Genomic DNA, 18,880 nt, shown 5'->3' with positions numbered 1-18,880 from the left:
GTTCAATTCTGGTGAACGAGTCGTTCACCGCTCACAAGAGAGAGTCGTTACTTTTGAACGACTCGTTCACGAACGACCCATCACTATTGTGCTAGTTGAAACATGCCTAACGTACGTAGCAAGCTCGGGCAACGGGATCTCTCACCTTTAGCACGCTCCTGGACCACCTTATGGGTGAAGTCCCATCCTTCGATTTGTGACATCATAAAAATTCCAATTCATTATGCTGTCTTCTCCTAACCTACTAACGAGAGTATTTTGCGTAACGTCGGAGGACGAAGGGGAGGGGCTTGACGAAGAAAGGTGGTTGAGAAGCGTGCCGTCAGTTATATCCCAGCGCAACTTACAAGAACGACGCAATCGCATTGCGCAGTTGTGAAATCAGCTGATGTAATGTAAACTGCGTGAGAAGACACTCTACCATTATATAATCTTTCACTACTGTTTTGGGTCGCCAGTGAGTGAACGATCAGTAGCGAAATTGGAAATTTTGTGTTTCTTATCCAAGTGACAGTGTTCTTCTCTTCTAATTCGTAAAAATGAGCCAGGTTCGCCAAAATTTCGACGAGGCATGCGAAGACGCCATCAATGAGCAAATCAATATGGAACTTCATGCCAGCTATGTTTACTTATCAATGGTATTTATGTACTGACATTTATTTTGGTAACTGTTCCGATTGTTTTATGATTTTTTTCAAATTCTCCTAGCATGAAGACTAATTATCATAGAATTGTGGCAATCATTGTCACACGAAATTTGGACCTTCCTTAAAGTAATGAGCACTGTTTGGATTTCGAAAAAGTTATTTGTGTAGAAAAAAAACAACAACTAAAAAATTACCTTACACAAGCATGCGCGCTTCCCATAGACAATACATAAGTATTGTAGACTAGTGGGAATTAATGTAGAAGTAAATCAGAACCTTGGTAGAATGCATTTAGGCACTTTATTTTGATGCTAAACCAAACTGTTACCGTAGTGAGGTTAGGCAGGCCAGGTTTGGTTCTCTTAGCATCAAAATAAAGTGTGAGCGAATTTACAATATAGAGAAAGTCTCCAATTTTGTTAATTTTCGGTATACTAACTAATTTTGACCTCCTAATCACGAATCTCTTGAAAAAAACCGGGGGTCACGTCTGAAAATTTGAAAAAAAGCTGATTGAATTTTTTATATATATAGGTGTATATGCGTAGTTTTACGAACAAAAATGTAATCTCCTGTCATTGTGTCCAACCACGCCGTTGTTTTACAAGAAAATGATTTATGATGTTCAATTCTAGTACGATCCCTATTTTTTCGATGAATTTAGTTGTGAAATGAGTGCTAATGGAACCTAACCTAACAGGCCTAACCTAACCTCATGTGGATGGTTCGTGGGGCTAACGTCAATGGTTTGTGGGGCTACCCGTGGATGGTTTGTGGGGCTACCTGCGGATGGTTTTTGGGGCTAACGTCAATGGTTTGTGGGGCTACCCGTGGATGGTTTTTGGCGCTAACGAACAATTTTTCATCAAAATGTACAATTTCCAGACGTGACCCCTGGTTTTTTACAACAGATTCGTGATTAGGAGGCCAAAATTAGTTAGTGTACCGAAAATTAACGAAATTGGAGACTTTCTCTATATTGTAAATTCTAGCCATAAAGTGCCTAAATGCATTCTACTAAGGTTCTGAGGTAACAGTTTCGGTAAGACTGCAGAATATGGGCTGCTTAGGAGGAACGCAGTTCATAATTTTTTGGTAACGTTTTGTAGTTAGTAATCGGGAAAAGTAAGTTTTAAGGTGCGGAAAAATTTTTTTCTTTAAAAAAAACAGAAAAACGTGTCCAGGTTGGGCGGTATTGAAATCGTAGCAGCGAAGGAAAAGGCATATTCCTGCACAAATCTAGTGAAAGCTAAAAATGCCTATGTTGTTAGGTAGCTAGGTTTAGTTCACTTAGCCTAAATAATAATTAGTCATTGTATTTACGCTAATGAAACCTAACCTAACAGGCCTAACCTAACCTTGTAGGCATTCCTCGAAGAAATAATGAAAGAAACTGTGCGCAAACAATATGGACAAGAAAGAATGGAGAAATGCATTGCATTTAGTAGTAGGAAAAACATTTTTCATTATATTTATGCTACTGGAATCCAACCTAACAGGCCAAACCTAACCTTGTAAGCATTCCTCGTCTGAAATAATGAAAGAAACTGTGCGTCTGTGGGTGGAATCCGGAGCGACAGATCAACTCGAATTCCGCGAAACGAAGGGTCTCACTTATCGCACAACACTTGAGTGCGTAAACAATATGGACGCAAACAAATGGAGAAATGCATTGCTTTTAGTAGCAGGAAAAACATTTTTTACGTGCAATAATATAATAGTAATCGTAAAAGGAACACCGGAAAATGGAAGTAGAAGGTACGTACTTTCAGGGGATATAAATTTTGTTCGTCTATTTAGAGGGAAAAAGCAGCCCATGTTCTGCAGTGAGACCACAGTTTCATAGATCGGAGACACATTTAATCGGATATTTTGTGTTTCGCATGGTTCGTACTTACCAATTGTGGATTGCGGAACATAGTTCAAGGTGCCATTATGCTTTTTACAGAAAAACAAACTCAATTTTTCACATTGTGGGTGCTTTTTTTTTTATCCCTTTCTTCGCTTCCGGAACACACAATATGGCTGGCACATATTGACTCATGTTATGGGTATGCAGTGTTTCAACCTTCTGCACCGAAAAATACCTACTATCGTGTTCGTCACTGGTGGGAATTATACATTATGCACGGGTAGCTGACGATAGCCCAGATAGCTGACGGATAGCCCCACAAACCATTATGCATGGTAGCTGATGGATAGCCCCACAAACCATTTCCGATAAGGTTAGGTTTGGTTACGTTAGGCAAACATAGTAAAAAAAAGGGGGGTTGAAACACTAACAGGGGATTACGTCATAAAACGTGTAAAACGTACGCAGCATCCGGTTGTCGTAGGGCAAGCAAATGAAAGCAATGGCAATTTTGTGTCTGTGAGATATTTCTCTTGAAAAATACATGAGGTACTTGTTTACTATCCTTTGGACACATTTATTTATTTTTACGGAAGAAACTACTTACCGTTATTGTAATAAGTTCCTGTAGGATTGTCGAACATCGGGAAGGTGTTTTGTGTGATGTGGGAATGTTTCATAGCTGAAATTCATGTTGTTCATTGAAAATTAATTCTCCGACGGAGAATAGCGTTTGGCGCGTACACCTTCGTACGCCATCGCCTTCGTACACCGTCGTGATTGTGTTTTGTTCATGTTCATTGGGTATCCAGTGTTTCGAACTGTCTGCGTTTGCAACGAGAGTTAGAAGCATGACGTGTCCTGGATGAGTGGTGAAGTTTGTACCAGGTGTAGAGGATCCAGTGGGTTTTCTAATTGAACACGGGGTCGTGAAGAAAGGAAAGGAATGTCGTGTTAGTATCAGGATCTAGAAATTGGAAATAATTGCGAACCATTGGCGCGTGGTTAGGTTAGTTCAGTTAGGTTAGGATACATAGTTAAAATTTGGTGTCGTGTTAGTATCAGGATCTAGAAATTGGAAATAATTGTGAACCATTGACGCTAGCCCCACGAACCATTGGCACGTGGTTAGGTTAGTTCAGTTAGGTTAGGATACATAGTTAAAATTTGGTGTCGTGTTAGTATCAGAATGTAGAAATTGGAAATAATTGCGAACCATTGACCCACGAACCATTGGCACGTGGTTAGGTTAGGAAACATAGTTAAAATTTGGTGTCATGGTAGTATCAGGAATATATATATTTGGTTCTGAAACAAAAAAATTCGCGAAAATCGACAGTTTCAATTCCGAAAACTAACGCCTTATTTTCGCTTATTTTGCAATTTCTAGATGTTTCGCACTATTCCAGGACGGATAGCCGCAAAAACGATTCACGGATAGCGTGACGAAAGATTATAATTTTCTTCGTAAAAGAACTCGAAAAAAAGATGAAGTTTGTTCACGGGCATTTCTTGGGTTCCGAAGGTTGAAACACTACATAACAATTGAAAATCAAGAAAAGACAAGCCCGACGCGTCATTATTTAGGAAGGTGTGCGTGCCATATTGTGTGTGAGGCAAGCGGGAAGGCTAGGAGAAAGAAGTACTGGTAATGTGAAAAATTGCTCTTACTTTGATCAAAACAACGTCAATTACACCTTCAGGAATGGTCCGCGAAGCAGATACGTAAGTACGGATGTCAAAAATTTGACAAAAGACAAGCACGACGGGCGATTATGTAGGAAGGTGTACTTGCCATATTGTGCCTCAGGCAAGCGAAAAGGCCTACGAGAAAGACGTACTGGTAATGTGAAAAATTGCTCTTACTTTCATCAAAACAACGTTGATACACGTTCAGGAATGTACCGCGAAGGAGATACGTAAGTACGAATGTCAAAAATTGAGGATACGAAAAAATTAGGGGTGTCCGAAGGATAGTAAATTTTTATCATACATGATTTCCCGGTCAAATATATTCCATGATGAAAGAAAATACCTCGATGAACGTTGTAAACCTTTGAGAAACTCATTTCCGTAAGTAGTTTCTTGTATAAAATTGAAGAAATGTGTCTCCGATGTATGAAACTGTTACCCCTAACTACAAAAGCATATATTGAACAAAATCTTAAGTAATCGCTGAAACTCTGCAGTGTGTGTTAACAAAAGTAGATCGAAATCGAATCATGTTAAAATTTCATTCGTAGCATGATGAAATCGCAATAAAACAAAATGAACTTGGGCCTTTGTTTTATGTACTGCTTCATAGAATGGTGACCTGTAAATTTGATCATGTGCTCATTCTGTGTGTATGTCAAAAACTTATGCATTTGTTGACAGTTTTTTTTACATACATAACATTGTTCAGGTAACAGAATGGCCCTATTGTGCAATATACAGGATAATATACAATGTAGTTTATTTGTTGGTTACACATGGGATGTATATAACTGCAGCTGAGAGAGAGAGAGAGACCATTAATTCTTACTCCTCACTTACAAGTTCTGCAATATGTTTCTTTATACAGTGTATTTGCAAACGATACAATTTAACCTACTGCTTCCTGTAATATAATTTTCTGTTCTTATTAATGAAGATGAAATATTTCCTAATCAACTGCACAAAGAGTGTAAAATAAGTATATCAACATACACTATATGGCCTCCCTGATGACGCAGTGGTAGTGTCGTCGCCTTGTAATCAAGGGTTCCCGGTGGAGGCACATAGTGGTTCGGATTCCACTTTAAACTGTAGGCCCAGTCCCGATTAGCCTTTCTGTGCATAACGTGAACTTAAAACTTCAATTCATTGTTGTAATTAGCCAAAATGATGTAAAATAACCTAATTTAATTAATCAGTCAAAGCACTATGTCTCTCCACCAGGTATCGAACCCAGAACCTCTTAATTACAAGGTGACTATGTTACCGCTACGACATCAAGGAGGGCTGAAAGCAAGGTAAAGATATGTAATTTTGGCAATACAGTGGCAACAATTCTTATTTTCAGGCTTACTATTTTGATCGAGATGACGTAGCCCTGCATGGCTTTTACAAGTACTTCAAAGAAGCTTCAGACGAGGAACGTGAACATGCTCAGAAGTTGATGTCATATCAGAACAAGCGAGGGGGAAAGATCGTACTGAAAAACGTATCTGCTCCTGATAGGGATGAATGGGGAACTGCAGTGGATGCTATGGAGGCAGCTTTGAATTTAGAGAAGAGTGTGAATGAGGTCAGTAGATTTTGAACATTATATGGCAGTAAAATGTGGTTAACATGTTATAGTTGTTCCTCCCTTAATGAAAAAAAAAAAAAAGTTTGCTTGGTGACTGAGCATGTTAAGTGTTAGACTTTCAATCTTGTCCACAAAAGTTTCTGAGTTCGAGTCCCAGCTTGGACTTTTCAGTGTCTCTTCATAATTTTCATCATTACTCATCCTCATAGGACTTGCCATCGTAGCTCAGTCATTAGGGCATCTGAGTACCATGCAAGGGACCTTAGTTCGATCACCGGCGGGGAAAAACCAGAATTTTTTTCCCACCTTTTCAAGTGGCTCTGGCGCCCATCCAGCATTGTATAAAGTGGGTACCTGGAGAAAACTCCCAGGGGTAAAGGTGACCAAGGGTGTGGTGCTGATCACATCACCCCCACCTTCGGCCATGTTCAAGAAAGTGTGGGGCATGATACAGGGTGGCCCAAAAAGAAGGTAACCGAATAATTTTGGTTACCTTTTTTGGGCCACCCGCTATACTCTTTCATGGTGTGGTAAAGAACAGGGGAAGCTCGTTCACATATCCTCATGGTCTCATTTAGCCAAAAGTGGCAGAAAAGCAACATAAGATAACAAAGATACAGAAGTAACTTTTTTGTAACATATTGTTGTAATTTGAACATACTGAAGAGTAGATAGACAAACAATGTAAAAATTATAGGAGCTGGTGACTGCCCATACACCCTAAAAAAATATAACTTTTTAGGAACACTAAGTTGTTGACCAAGGCAGTTTATTAAGATATAAAAACACTTAACATGTAACGTTTCAACCCTGTATCAGAGTCTTCATCAGGGTCGAAACGTTACATGTTAAGTGTTTTTATATCTTAATAAATTGCCTTGGTCAGCAACTTAGTGTTTTTAATATGGAAACAAGGATTAATTATATTATAACTTTTTAAAAATATTAAAATATGTTCCTGCAACTTAATTGTTTCTTGTAATACAATTTGTATAATGTCACTTTTGTTAGTCTCTGCTTATTTTATTACAATAAGTATTCAGAAATATTTTAAGTACAAAGTAATTGTTTTGTTTTGTAAATTCATTTTCTGCAAGAGCAACCATCACACATATACTGTACTTGTCGCTTGGCTGTGCTATAGTTGCATTGAACTTGTTCCTGAAGTACGTCTAACTTATCATATCTATGGAAGGTAGTGGGTAACAGCATGGATGAACCATTGCCATATCCAGTTAAGAGATATTACAATTATAACATGGTTATGTTTTTTACAAGCATTATTTGATAAAAGTAGGTTGTATGATAGATATTTACCAAGTTTTAGAAAGATGTAAAAATTTTTTTGAATTATGGGTAAAGCCTGGATTTTTAGGCACTATTGCACAAATAATTAAGCAGGCATATTTGAAATTGGACACAAACTTTTCATACTTACATTATTCTCTCTCCCTCCTTTACTTATTTAAATTTTAAGTGCTAATGATTTATGCACAATAGAATATATACATGTAGTGTTTACACCCTGAAACACACAGGGTGATTCTTTTGTGGCAAGACCCATGAAAATTTGAATGTCTGCTCGTTGAAAACGTACAAATAAAAAACATGTGGCACAAAGAATCTTATATTTCGGAAAATGAAGAAAACAAAGTCATCTAATGGTGAATGACAATCTCACCATCAAGATGCTGATAATGATCTGCCACATTATTGCCGTTTATGCTCTTCCTTTTAGCTGTAGTTGACACTCATTACAGTGTCATGGACTTGTATAGAGTACAGAATGGAGTGCACAGTTGCTGACATACAGGTTTCTTTTCAATTTTCGCTTAGTGTGTGATATTTATGCAGAGGACAGAGTTACACGCAGGGTGGCTATTCAAGGAACACGATAAAATTAAAGTATAATTCCCAGTTTTGAAGACGAACTTTTAAAAAATTCAAGGGTATACAAGAAGATGTTCTCTCTATTTCAACCTTACGTATTACCGCCTCCCTATATCCACAGAAATATATTAACTACAAAGAGTCCGTGCGATTTTACCATATGCAAAGAGTCTAATTCAATTCAATTAAATGGTATATATACACACACATTTAAAATAATTTAAGATGTGGAATTTACATTTGCGATATCACATACTCAGACTTGAAATACATCTACAAAAACAAGTCACAAATGTTATGGGATATATTAATCTGCGAGAAATGAGAATTTCAAACTCACATTGCCTAATAAACTTCAAGATATCTTGCCATAATCTTCTGTCTGTCAGAAAGATTGTTCTGCAAAGGACACTAAGGAAGTTAACTGATTGAGAGAATTCTGTTCCATGCAGATTTCGTTTTTTTTTCCTACCTCGATAAAAATAAATGCTAAACTGTGATAACTTGCCTCGTGGCATTTATAAATATGTATAAATTGAATGGGATTTAGATTAATTAAAGTTGCAATTTTTCATGTCTACAGAGAAGAATTCATGCATAATTCCCGGAGCCAATAATTCACGCAGAATCCAAGGAATTCCCAGTGAGTAGCCACCCTGTACACAGGAGCAGAGCGCATATTCATTGTTTGCAGTTACTGGCAGGCGGACTCGTTTAAGCAATATGAAACAGCATTTTTGACTAGATTTGGCAAAAGAATGGCCCCAATGATTGCAAGTTTGGTGAAACAAATTCATACATGTGAAGGGAACAGGAATGAGATATCCGTGTAGGTGGCAAACCAGCTGATGAACGGTGAAAAAATGATGAACTATGTAGATTGAAGTGTAGTACATTGGCTTGTTCTAATATTGGTCATAGTGTTAGAGCTTGTTGCTTAAGCCTAACCATGAAATCTGCTACAGATTCGCCACTCTCTTGCACGCATCGTCTAAATTTAAATCTTTCAACATATTTATTGCTCCTAGGCTTAAAATGTGACAACTTATCTTTGAGCACTGAATAAGGCTGTAACTGTACTTGATCAGGGGCCAGCACATTTTTCAATACTTTAGACGTTGTCTCTCCAATCACAGAAATCAATAAAGGCACTTTGTGCTCCTCAGGTAACTTTTGAACAACACATAATTGTTTAAAACGAAGCAAATAATTGTCGATATCCTCTGTTTCAGACCGAAACTCAACAAATGTTATAGGACTCAACATAATGAGACTTAATCAAATTTGCTACTCACATGAATATCAACAACTGTTGTACCATATGGTGTAAAGGGAATTAATGTCATTCCGACTTATACCCTTACTTAAAGTGATGCAAATCCTGCAAATTAGTAATACATGAATACACCTAGAACCACTTGATAGTCAATCTTCTACAGTATTCCATCCTAAACGACTGCGCCATAAATTATATCGTCTCGATCCCCGTTGCTTAAACTTTTATTTATCATGAAATAAGTCTAAGCAACGGGGAGCGAAACGATATCACTAGCTTGACAACTACAAGGTGCAGAACACCTACTTTTAGCAGGATGGTGCTATGTTTCACACATTGGATGAACGAAAAGTTGCAATCGGCGAGGACTTCTGGCAAGCATCATTATCTCAGTTTCCTGCCTCTGGCTGGGTCGGAATAGAAGTCAAGCTTCTCCATTTTTTCCTAGTCTTCCACCACTACTCTCTTTCCACGGTCTTCCAATCTTGTCTTCTTCTCCTAACACTCTCCACTATCTGCTCTTTCCACCGACATCCTTGTGCATTGTAAGCTCTTACTGGTAGTCTTTCTGCATCCATCCTCTTCATGTGTCCGAAACACCTCATCTGTGCCTGATCTATCCTGTCCTGAAGCTTCACCACACCCACTGTCGGATCTCCTTATTCTATCCCTTCTAGTCTTCCCCAGTATACTCCTTAAAAATTTCATCTCTACTGCCTGCATCTTTCTTTTGTCTCTCTCTGTCATTGTCCAAGTCTCTGCTCCATACGTAATTATTGGCACATAGTACTTGTTGTATATTACCTTCTTGCATTTCATAGGTACATCCCTGTTCCATATTAACCTTCGAACACTTTGATAGAGTCCACCACCCATTTGTCCTCTTCTGTTTACCTCCTCATCTATTTTTCCACTTCCCTCAATTATGCTTCCTAGATATTTAAGGTTCTCCACTACCCTCAACTCTTCCATGTCCATCTTGGTTCATTTCTGGCAAGCAACTTTTGCAAATATGCAGCGCTGAGTTAGACTCTGCCTGGACAGTGATGGTGTACATTTTGAACACCTTCTGTAATATGGATGTGTTTACCATGAATCAAGCTATTTATTCACATAAGCATGTTCTAAATAAAATGCATGACCTGAAGATATTCACAGTTTCCAGGGTCATGTAGCAAAATAACCACCCAGTAGTAAAATATATAATTTGAAAAGCTGCACCTTGGTTGCATATATTTGTTCCTGGACAATTTTTGGTTCAATTCTGAAATTGGTCATAGTGTGGATGTGTGCAAACTATTTGTATCTCTCTTCAATTTTCAGAATCTGCTGAAAATCCACAAAATTGCAAGTGCTAAAGAAGATGCAAACTTCTGCGACTTCCTGGAATCTGAATATCTGCAGGAGCAAGTCGATGCAATTAAAGAGATAGGCGACCACCTCACAAATCTTCGCCGAGTTGGTGAAGGCTTGGGCGTCTACATGTACGACAAGGAGATTGCCTCCAGCTCTTAAATCCTCTTAATTTGGGTAGTCATTTTTCTTTGATGCAGGGCTTGTATTCATACAGCTCTGCATTATTAGAAGAGAAAAAGCACCTGCCTTTTATAAGCAATTGTCTGTGATCACTAGGATTTTCTTTTGTGCATTTAGAAATGTTTATTTTGGTAATATTTTTATGTTCTGTGATTTGAAGAAGCTGTTAGTTTGTACAATGTTATGTTTTAGTCAAGTCAATGCAGTATTATAGTTTACTTTCTGAATTTACTTTCCTGAATGTTTTTTTTGGTGGAGTTAAAAATCATGGTGCTCGATATTATAGTATTATTTTACAGTAATGTTAATGTAAATTTACTTTAGAACAAAAGTTAATTTGATGATGTGATACTATACATTTATTGTTGTATACAAATTGTTTAGAAATAAATAAATTTGTAGTTATTATTTGTTCAATTGAATTTTCTGAGAAAATATATTTCACCAGTTCTGATCATCAACAGAAATGCAATCAGATGAAAGTTGGCAACACTGTTCATTGTTGATTTTGTGTGGGAAGTGAGGAGGTATAGCTACAGTGTGACATTTGTTCTCGCAGAGAACAGTTATAGTGAAAGGTGATCTGCAATGCTTTGAGCATTCTAGAGGTGTTGGTTGTCGAGCATAATTTCCACTCATACAGAAGTGACCACTTACGTGGGTCACTAACTATAACATGGTGTGTTTTGTTGGAAAAGATTTCTGGAACTCGTGCTTGAAAATTCACTACACATCCAAATCCTGCCCAATGCATTAATAAAATTGCAGTAATGTTTGCAAACGTGCATGGTCACTGCGAAAAATGTGTTGGACGGACGACACATGGAACATATAAGCTAACTTTTGTATTTATGTTGAAATGTCTGTACAGTACCTCTTGTGTTGATACGGGTAACATTTTTCATCACCATGTTGTATCTAGTGACCCGCCTCTGTGACCATGTGTGGAAATAATTCTTGACAACAAGCACCTTCTCTCGAATACCATTGAGGATCGATCACCTTTCATTATATTCTCTGCAAGAACCAAGGTTCTTGGTTGCCACACAATACCAATGATGTACATGTTGCCAACTTTCATTGTACTTTATTTCCAGCCATACTGTACTAATAGGGACTGGACCTACGAAGGTCATTCAGAAAGTAATTTCCATTTGGTTGGTTGATTGAGTTTATTTTTACTTCGCGTTTTGTGCCTCTTGGCTAATTTGCGAAGATTGGGATGAGTGATTAAATTGATGAATGGACATTGACAAACAACCAAGCCCGAGCGGGATTCGAACCTGGGACGCTTGGCATCGCAGTGCGATGTGCTAACCACTCGGCCACAGGGTCTGGCAACTTCCGTTTGGGTAGAAAAGAAACACCAGGACGTTGTGAGAGTTTTTATTATATACAACTGAAAGAGAGAACTCTAAGCTATCTTTTCTACATAAGCACTGTTTCTGCTGAGGCACTTATCATATCGGCGAACAAGGTTTACAATACCCATGTCAAAGAAATCTGCCGCTTGTGCATTTAGCCAGGAAAAAAACTCATGGCAACTGTGTTTTGGGACAGAAGAAGGATACTGTTGGTGGAGTTCTTGGAACAAGACACAACAATCAATGCCCAAGTGTATTGCGAAACCTTGAAGAAATTGTGACGAGCAATTCAAAACAGGCGACGTGGCATTTTGAGTTCTGGCATTGTTCTCGTGCATAATAACGCTCACCCACATACTGCTGCTCGAACCAAGGATCTTCTCCAACATTTTCATTGGGAATTGTTTGGCTACCCTCACAGCCTTATGCTTCAACAATGACCAGGAGCTCAAGGACAGTGTTACCGCATGGCTGAATGCATACAGGCGGCAGATTTCTTTGACATGAATATTGTAAACCTTGTTCGCCGATATGATAAGTGTCTCAACAGAAATGGTACTTATGTAGGAAAATAGCTCAGAGTTGTCTCAGTTGTATATAATAAAAACTCACAATGTCCTAGTGTATCTTTTATACTCAAACGGAAGTTACTTTCCGAATGACCCTCGTACAACTTAAAGTAGATACAAACAGCATGAGATTGAACCCTGGACCCTTTCATTACACGACAACAACTTGATCGCTGTGCCATTGGGAGTCTTAAAGTAACTGCATATACTTCACCATATGATGATACACAAACATGCAGAAAATGTGTATTTCTAACGTTAACCAACAGAGATTGTGATGCTAATATGGAGCTTTTTAATATTGCTCATGTCAGCCATATATCAGGCATTTCACACAAACTTTCAACCACCTACTTTATTTCAAACTTTGCCAATAATTAGTTTCCAGATTTTCTGTTTAGCATTGCCTCGTCATGTACAAATTTCAAAATATCTTTGCAGATTAGGGTTTATAAAGTGAATAACCTGTTTATTATTATTAATAATAATCGAGATTATGGTTGCAGACTTTGGTTCATCATAGATTTCCATCCTGTATGAACACACACTGTAAAAAATAAAATTGGATGAAAACAGACTATTTTCTCCACATGTATCTTGGTAGGTAACTCTCCATTCTTGTATTTTTCTTACTTAGGGGTCATTCCATGCCATTTCAACGAGGTCATGTCACCCACCATCTCAGATTTCGATGAGATTTGGTATACACCCTTCCTTTATGGTTGAAAGAAACCCCCTAAAAATTTTTCACTATCTCAAACTGTTTTCATTTTACAACACTTTGAAATGCTATTAAATCAGCGTTGTCTGTCACTCTTGAGACCCCCGACACAAGATACCATTGCTTACATTTTATTTCTTTTCTCCTTAACCAATGATCAGATCTCTTTGAAATTTTACTCAAAGTTGAATGAAATAATGAGGATTTCAGGAAAAAATACATCAGCACTCAAAAAATTTTACAAATGCCTATAAAAAGACTAATAATGGACTTGTACCCTAATTTTTGTGGTGGGAAAACTAGGTTACGAAAATTTGAGTTTTCATCATGTGGGTATGATGGAACCAAAAGCTTTTGATGTTGAAAATCATGGCAAAGACATGCTCTTTCTCTACAAAAAATATATTTTTTATTCCTTCTAAAAAAAATTTACGTTTTTTTGACATTGCCTAAAATTTCAGGGTCAATCCGTACCAAATGGTCCTGCACTGGTAGCTCGACCATTTTTAAATTTTTTCATTTGTTAGTCGTAACCCTTGTACAAGGGTAGTTCAAAACAGACATTATTTTTCTAAGACTAGACTTCATTTGAAAATGGCGGCCATTTTTGTTTCATGACTTGCAACATTTTTGGCCTATGCAGACAGTTGCGATAATTATAACTCAGCTAAGAAAAAATATAGAAATCTGGGGTAAAAAACATTCTTTTCAGTGCATTTCAGGCTACATTTTATGTTCCGTATCTTTTTTCACCACATCTAATGGAAATGGCTGAAATTTAGGGTCAAATCTGACTGATATTCAATTTTGAAGGGAAATCAATGCATAGGATATATTTTTTAGTAGGTAAGCAATGAAATATCAGTTATAATTTATTTAGAGGAAACACATACACCCAAAGTTTCAGCAGAAAATATTTTAGCTCTGTTACTGGTTTCCGCCTTGAGTTAAAGCTCTTTGAAAATGCTCATTTTTCTCAAAATTTGGGTGCCAAATACATGTCTGCTTGGAAGGGTCTTCACGATGTCTTAGTGGTTACGTCGTCATTTTGTATTCAAGGGGTCCCGGGTTAGATACCCAGTGGTGGCACATACTGGTTCGGATCCCACTTTAATAAACTGTAGGTCCAGTCTCGATTAGCCTTTTATGCATAAAGTGGACTTAAAACTGAAATCAAACCAATATCTGGTTGGGAACCTAATAAAATTTGATAGGCCAAAAATGTTGCAAGTCCTGAAACAAAAATGCCCGCCATTTTCAAACTAAGTCTAGTTTTAGAAAAATAATGCATGTTTTAAACCACTCTTGTACAGGGGTTACAAGGACAAACAAATGAAAAATTTTAAAAATGGTCGAGTGACCAGTGCAGGACCATTTGGTATGGATTGACCCTGAAATTTTAGGCAAATGTCCAAAAAACGTAAAATTTTCGTTAGAAGGAATAAAAAAACAAAAAAAATTGTAGAGAAAGAGCATGTCTTTGCGATGATTTTCAACATCAAAAGCTTTTGGTTCCATCATACCCACATGATGAAAATTCAGATTTTCTTCTTAACCCTGTTTTCCCACCACAAAAATTAGGCTACAAGTCCAATATTAGTCTTTTTATAGACATTTGTAAAACATTTTTGAGTGCTGGTGTATTTTTCCTGAAATCCCCATTATTTCATTGAACTTTGTGTAAAATTTCAAAGAGATCTGGTCATTGGTTAAGGAGGAAAGAAATAAAATGTAAGCAAGGGTATCTTGCATTGAGGGTCTCAAGAGTGACAAACAACACTGATTTAATGACATTTCAAAGTGCTGTAAAATGAAAACAGTTTGATAAGAGTGAAAAAAATGTAGGGGGTTTCTTTAAACCATAAAGGAAGGGTGTATACCAAATTTCATCAAAATCTGAGATGGTGGGTGATAAAATCTTAGTTTTTTGCGTTGATTTGATGTGGAATGACCCTTAGGCTAATTGTGATGATGCTACATGCTGATTGAAGAACTTGAAAAAATCCATGGTCAGTCCAGGATTCAAGCCTGGACCATCAGTTGATGAGATCATGAGTACAGCACTCTACATGCTTCGCCACCCAAAGTGACTAGTACTACATCTTTATTAGCATCACAGCTGAATATCACAAGTCAAACTCTACATAAAATTTATGACATATTTAGTTTATTTTTCAATTCTGCTATATTCTTTTAAAATAAAGTAAGACATTTAGTTTTCTAGACTACAAAAGAAATCTGATAATTTGTGGTAGACAAGACCGAGTCTACCTCAAAGTACGGCATTTCTCATTACAGTAGTAAAAATGATGTTGGCAAAAAAAATGGCTAAACAATATGAAACTTATCCCTTTAAGAAAATGGCAAGTGCCTTCTTCTTCAGGGCATAGCATTGTTTTCAAGCAGCAGTTGTGTAATTGTCTGAACAAAATATTGTCGGCAGATTAAATGGAACAGTTTTTTTTGTTAACTTTGTTTAGTGCTTTTTTTTTGCCTCAGATTACATGAATAATTTGATTATTGAGGCTACTGTATAAGCTGCATCTTATTTTTTTTCCCCCATCCATATTAGGTTTTAAAGCCCTATAATTATAAAGGCTGGAAATGATGCACTTTTGTTTGAAGCTGCACGTCTTCGCTTGCTCATAGTCCTGAGGTAGAAATATGGCGGAGATGCACATTAGAGCTGGTTAAGTAGACATTTTTCTGAATAAATTATTTGTACTAACTTGTGGAGTGTAATATGTAGAGTTATATACTTTTCAGTAAACTTGCAAATTGCAATCTTGTGTGGTGCAATGCCACACAATCTTCAAAATAGTTGTTAATAGGTATGCTCGCTATCATGATAGTAACCCTCCCCCCTTGTGGCAGCAATGGCATTTTGGGAAGGAAGGAGTTCTGTAAAAATAGTTTTTGTGGAAACAACAATTAAGTTTCAAACGTAGTAACATCGCCGGCAAAGTAAGTAGAGAATTGTTTACAAATTATGGCTTATCAGCAAACGGAACATGTCTGGAAAGTACTCACCATGTCACATTAATTGATTAACTTGTTTGTAAACCAGAAACTTTATTTTGCATCATTCAACTTAAATTGATTTCCTTATCAAACATTATAATGAGCTCAAATTTACACAACATTAACCACGGTAGTATTCACTAATATATTTTTCATGGCAAACATTCTTTGTTACCGATAACACAAAATACAAATACAACACAACGAGCGATAATAAACAAAAAGAAGCAAATCTATTTAAACCAAATATCACAGGATAGTTTGAGCGGGTGCTTTTATCCGTTTCTCTTCTAGCATTTGGAATAGACCTTTCCAGCTAGTTTTGTGTACCCTTGCTGGACTGTACTTATGCCTAATTGGAGCAATGTGGATGAATGATGATGACAAAATTGATGAAGGGACATTCACACAGAATGACCATGCCCACGCTGGGACTCAAACCAGGAAATTTGTTTGTAATGTACTGATGTACTGACAATACATTACAAGAATTACAAGTGCTCTGTCTGATCTATTAACCTTGTAACGTTTTTGTTTTAATTCAAATCCTGCATGGCTTCTGCAACTCATTTTATAATGTTCATGTGTTACAACAATATGTTAAATTGTATTAAGCTCTGGAAGGCTCATTTATTTATTTGTTAACTTGTAATTCACTGTGCATTGTTTGGTTAGCACACATTTATATTCAGGTTTGTGTATAGCAAATGCATCCTGAGCATGTAGTTCCCTGTGGGCCGGCTTGAGGCCAAGCTGAGCTCTCTCTGCTCATGCACGTTTCTTTGTGCACACCACCACGTAGTTCCGCGGAGCGCCGCTCATCTGTTTGCCTATATAAGCAAGGATCAGAAAAAAGAAAAAGTTCCCGAGAGAAAATGAGATCTAGCCTGAAGGGAAACAGCAGAATCCAAACTTGTCTTCCCATACCAGCTCCTGCTGACCAATTGGTACTAGGGGTGTGCGGGATCCCAAAAAGTTGGGACCGGAATCGGGGAAAAAAAATTCCCATGCTGATCCCAACTTCGGGAAATGAATTCCCGATTTTTCGGGATCCCAAGCAGTCTGGAAATATCGAATGGTCATTTTAAAAGTCGTTAATTCTTGATGTTTTCTGCATTGTAAATGTCTGGAACTTATCGAAAATTGTTAGTTTTTGTACCAGAAATGCAAAAACAATCACTTAATGTGATAATGATGTGTAGAATTCGAGATTTCCAGAGCTTCGAGAAATATTGAACATTTCCCATCCCAAAAATTTCCCGACTTAGTTGGGAAGTTGCAAATTTTTCCGACCCGAATGTCAGGATTAAAAAAAAATTGCCATCCCGACCCAAAAAATTCTGTCCTGCACACCCCTAGTTGGTACATTCAGGCAATAAGTCTGATACTCGGCTTTGGCTAGAGTCTACCCTCAGACTCTTTTCCTTATCCTGCTCACACCAGCTATGGCCGTGGTTGGTCCTTTCGGACTTTGGTCTGATACTTGGTATGGCTTCAGAGTACCCTGGCCTCCTTAACCTTCCTCACCTGCCATGAAGTGGTACCTTCGGATGCTATGTCTGATACTCAGCTTCGGCTTGATCATACCCTCGACGAGCAAGGCCTGTGTGGACCCCATAAGGACTGTCACACAAAAATAAAATTAGGTCCCTTTCCTCCCCAGGCACCTCACTGCAAAGAATAAATGAATGGCCCCTGCCCTCCTTTCGTCAAGAACAGGCTCTGAAGAGTCATCCTCAACTGAACTTTGCTTAGTAATGGAAAGTATTATCGGATTCTAGGGCAATGAACAACGGGTACTAAAGTGTGTTACCATTTGTGAACAGTGTATTTTAAAGCGTGAGTTAAGGCCATACTAAAGGTTATTTTGCTGTAATTTTTCAATAACATATGGCAGCATTGCCAGATCTACGTGCATAATCAAGATAAGTACATACAGGTTGGTCGATCAGGGTATTTACTTATGGAAGATGGCATCAGGTTGATTAGTGGAATTTAGAAAAAAATCGTAGGTGTACAGCAGTGTTATTGTTTTTATGAGATCAGTTAGATACTCTTATCAGAAAAGGAATGAGTGTAACAGGAATGGAAAGTAGTAAAAGTCCAAAATATTAACAAAAAAAGAAAAAGAAAAGTGTGGTTAATTCATACATCAAACAGAGCAAGTTAGAATAATACAATTACGTTTGAAGCAACTACTGTGTTGACTACAAGATAATTGAAGATACTTACAGATTACCCATTTTGTAGTCACCTCAATTACACTGCGCCACAAATTGTAACTTTCTTTTTTGTTACAGAAACGAAAGTAGCTGTTCTGTATAGATTTCATGGCGCTGAACACGAATATCACAGAGGGCCTCCCCGATGGCGCAGTGCTAGCGTCGTTGCCTTGTAATCAAGGGGTCCCGGGTTTGATACCCAGCGGATGCACATAGTGGTTTTTCGGTTTGATTTGGCAACACTTCACTAAAATGCTCCGCACCTGCATAAACAATCCAGATAGCTTTTGTTACATTTGTTCAGATGTTATTTGTGGTTCTCGAAAGCAGCCATTGACTGCAGCAGTAAGAAAAGCACATGCCTTGTATTTCGAGTGTCGAATCTGCGATGATGACAAATCTTGGGCTCCTCACGTCGTGTTCGTCTACACTGAATGCTTGGATGCATGGGGAAAAAGTGTCCATGAATTTTGGTGCGCCTGCTATTTGGCGTGATCCCACAAATCATGGA

At 37.7% G+C, this 18,880-nt stretch overlaps 1 protein-coding gene across 1 annotated transcript; it reads left to right on the top strand.

The window, feature by feature from the left end:
* The first annotated feature begins 356 nt into the window (after positions 1-356).
* On the top strand, positions 357-10,880 carry LOC145996928 (soma ferritin-like). Its single transcript, XM_083133501.1, has 3 exons — positions 357-638; positions 5,543-5,767; positions 10,260-10,880. The coding sequence occupies exons 1-3, from the start codon at positions 540-542 to the stop codon at positions 10,449-10,451; spliced, it is 516 nt and encodes a 171-aa protein (XP_082989627.1). The 5' UTR covers positions 357-539; the 3' UTR covers positions 10,452-10,880.
* Positions 10,881-18,880: the final 8,000 nt, after the last annotated feature.

The sequence above is a fragment of the Lepisma saccharinum genome, chromosome 13 (genome assembly GCF_977018435.1).
Source record: "Lepisma saccharinum chromosome 13, izLepSacc3.1, whole genome shotgun sequence".
Taxonomy (NCBI): domain Eukaryota; kingdom Metazoa; phylum Arthropoda; class Insecta; order Zygentoma; family Lepismatidae; genus Lepisma; species Lepisma saccharinum.
Note: the sequence above shows the minus strand (reverse complement) of the source record. Positions and strands in the feature narration are given on the sequence as shown.

Coding starts and splice junctions, on each gene's coding strand:
- LOC145996928 (XM_083133501.1), top strand. CDS start 540: ATGAGCCAGGTTCGCCAAAATTTCGACGAGGCATGCGAAGACGCCATC. Junction 639..5,542: donor GCTATGTTTACTTATCAATG/GTATTTATGTAC, acceptor TCTTATTTTCAG/GCTTACTATTTTGATCGAGA. Junction 5,768..10,259: donor TAGAGAAGAGTGTGAATGAG/GTCAGTAGATTT, acceptor TTCAATTTTCAG/AATCTGCTGAAAATCCACAA.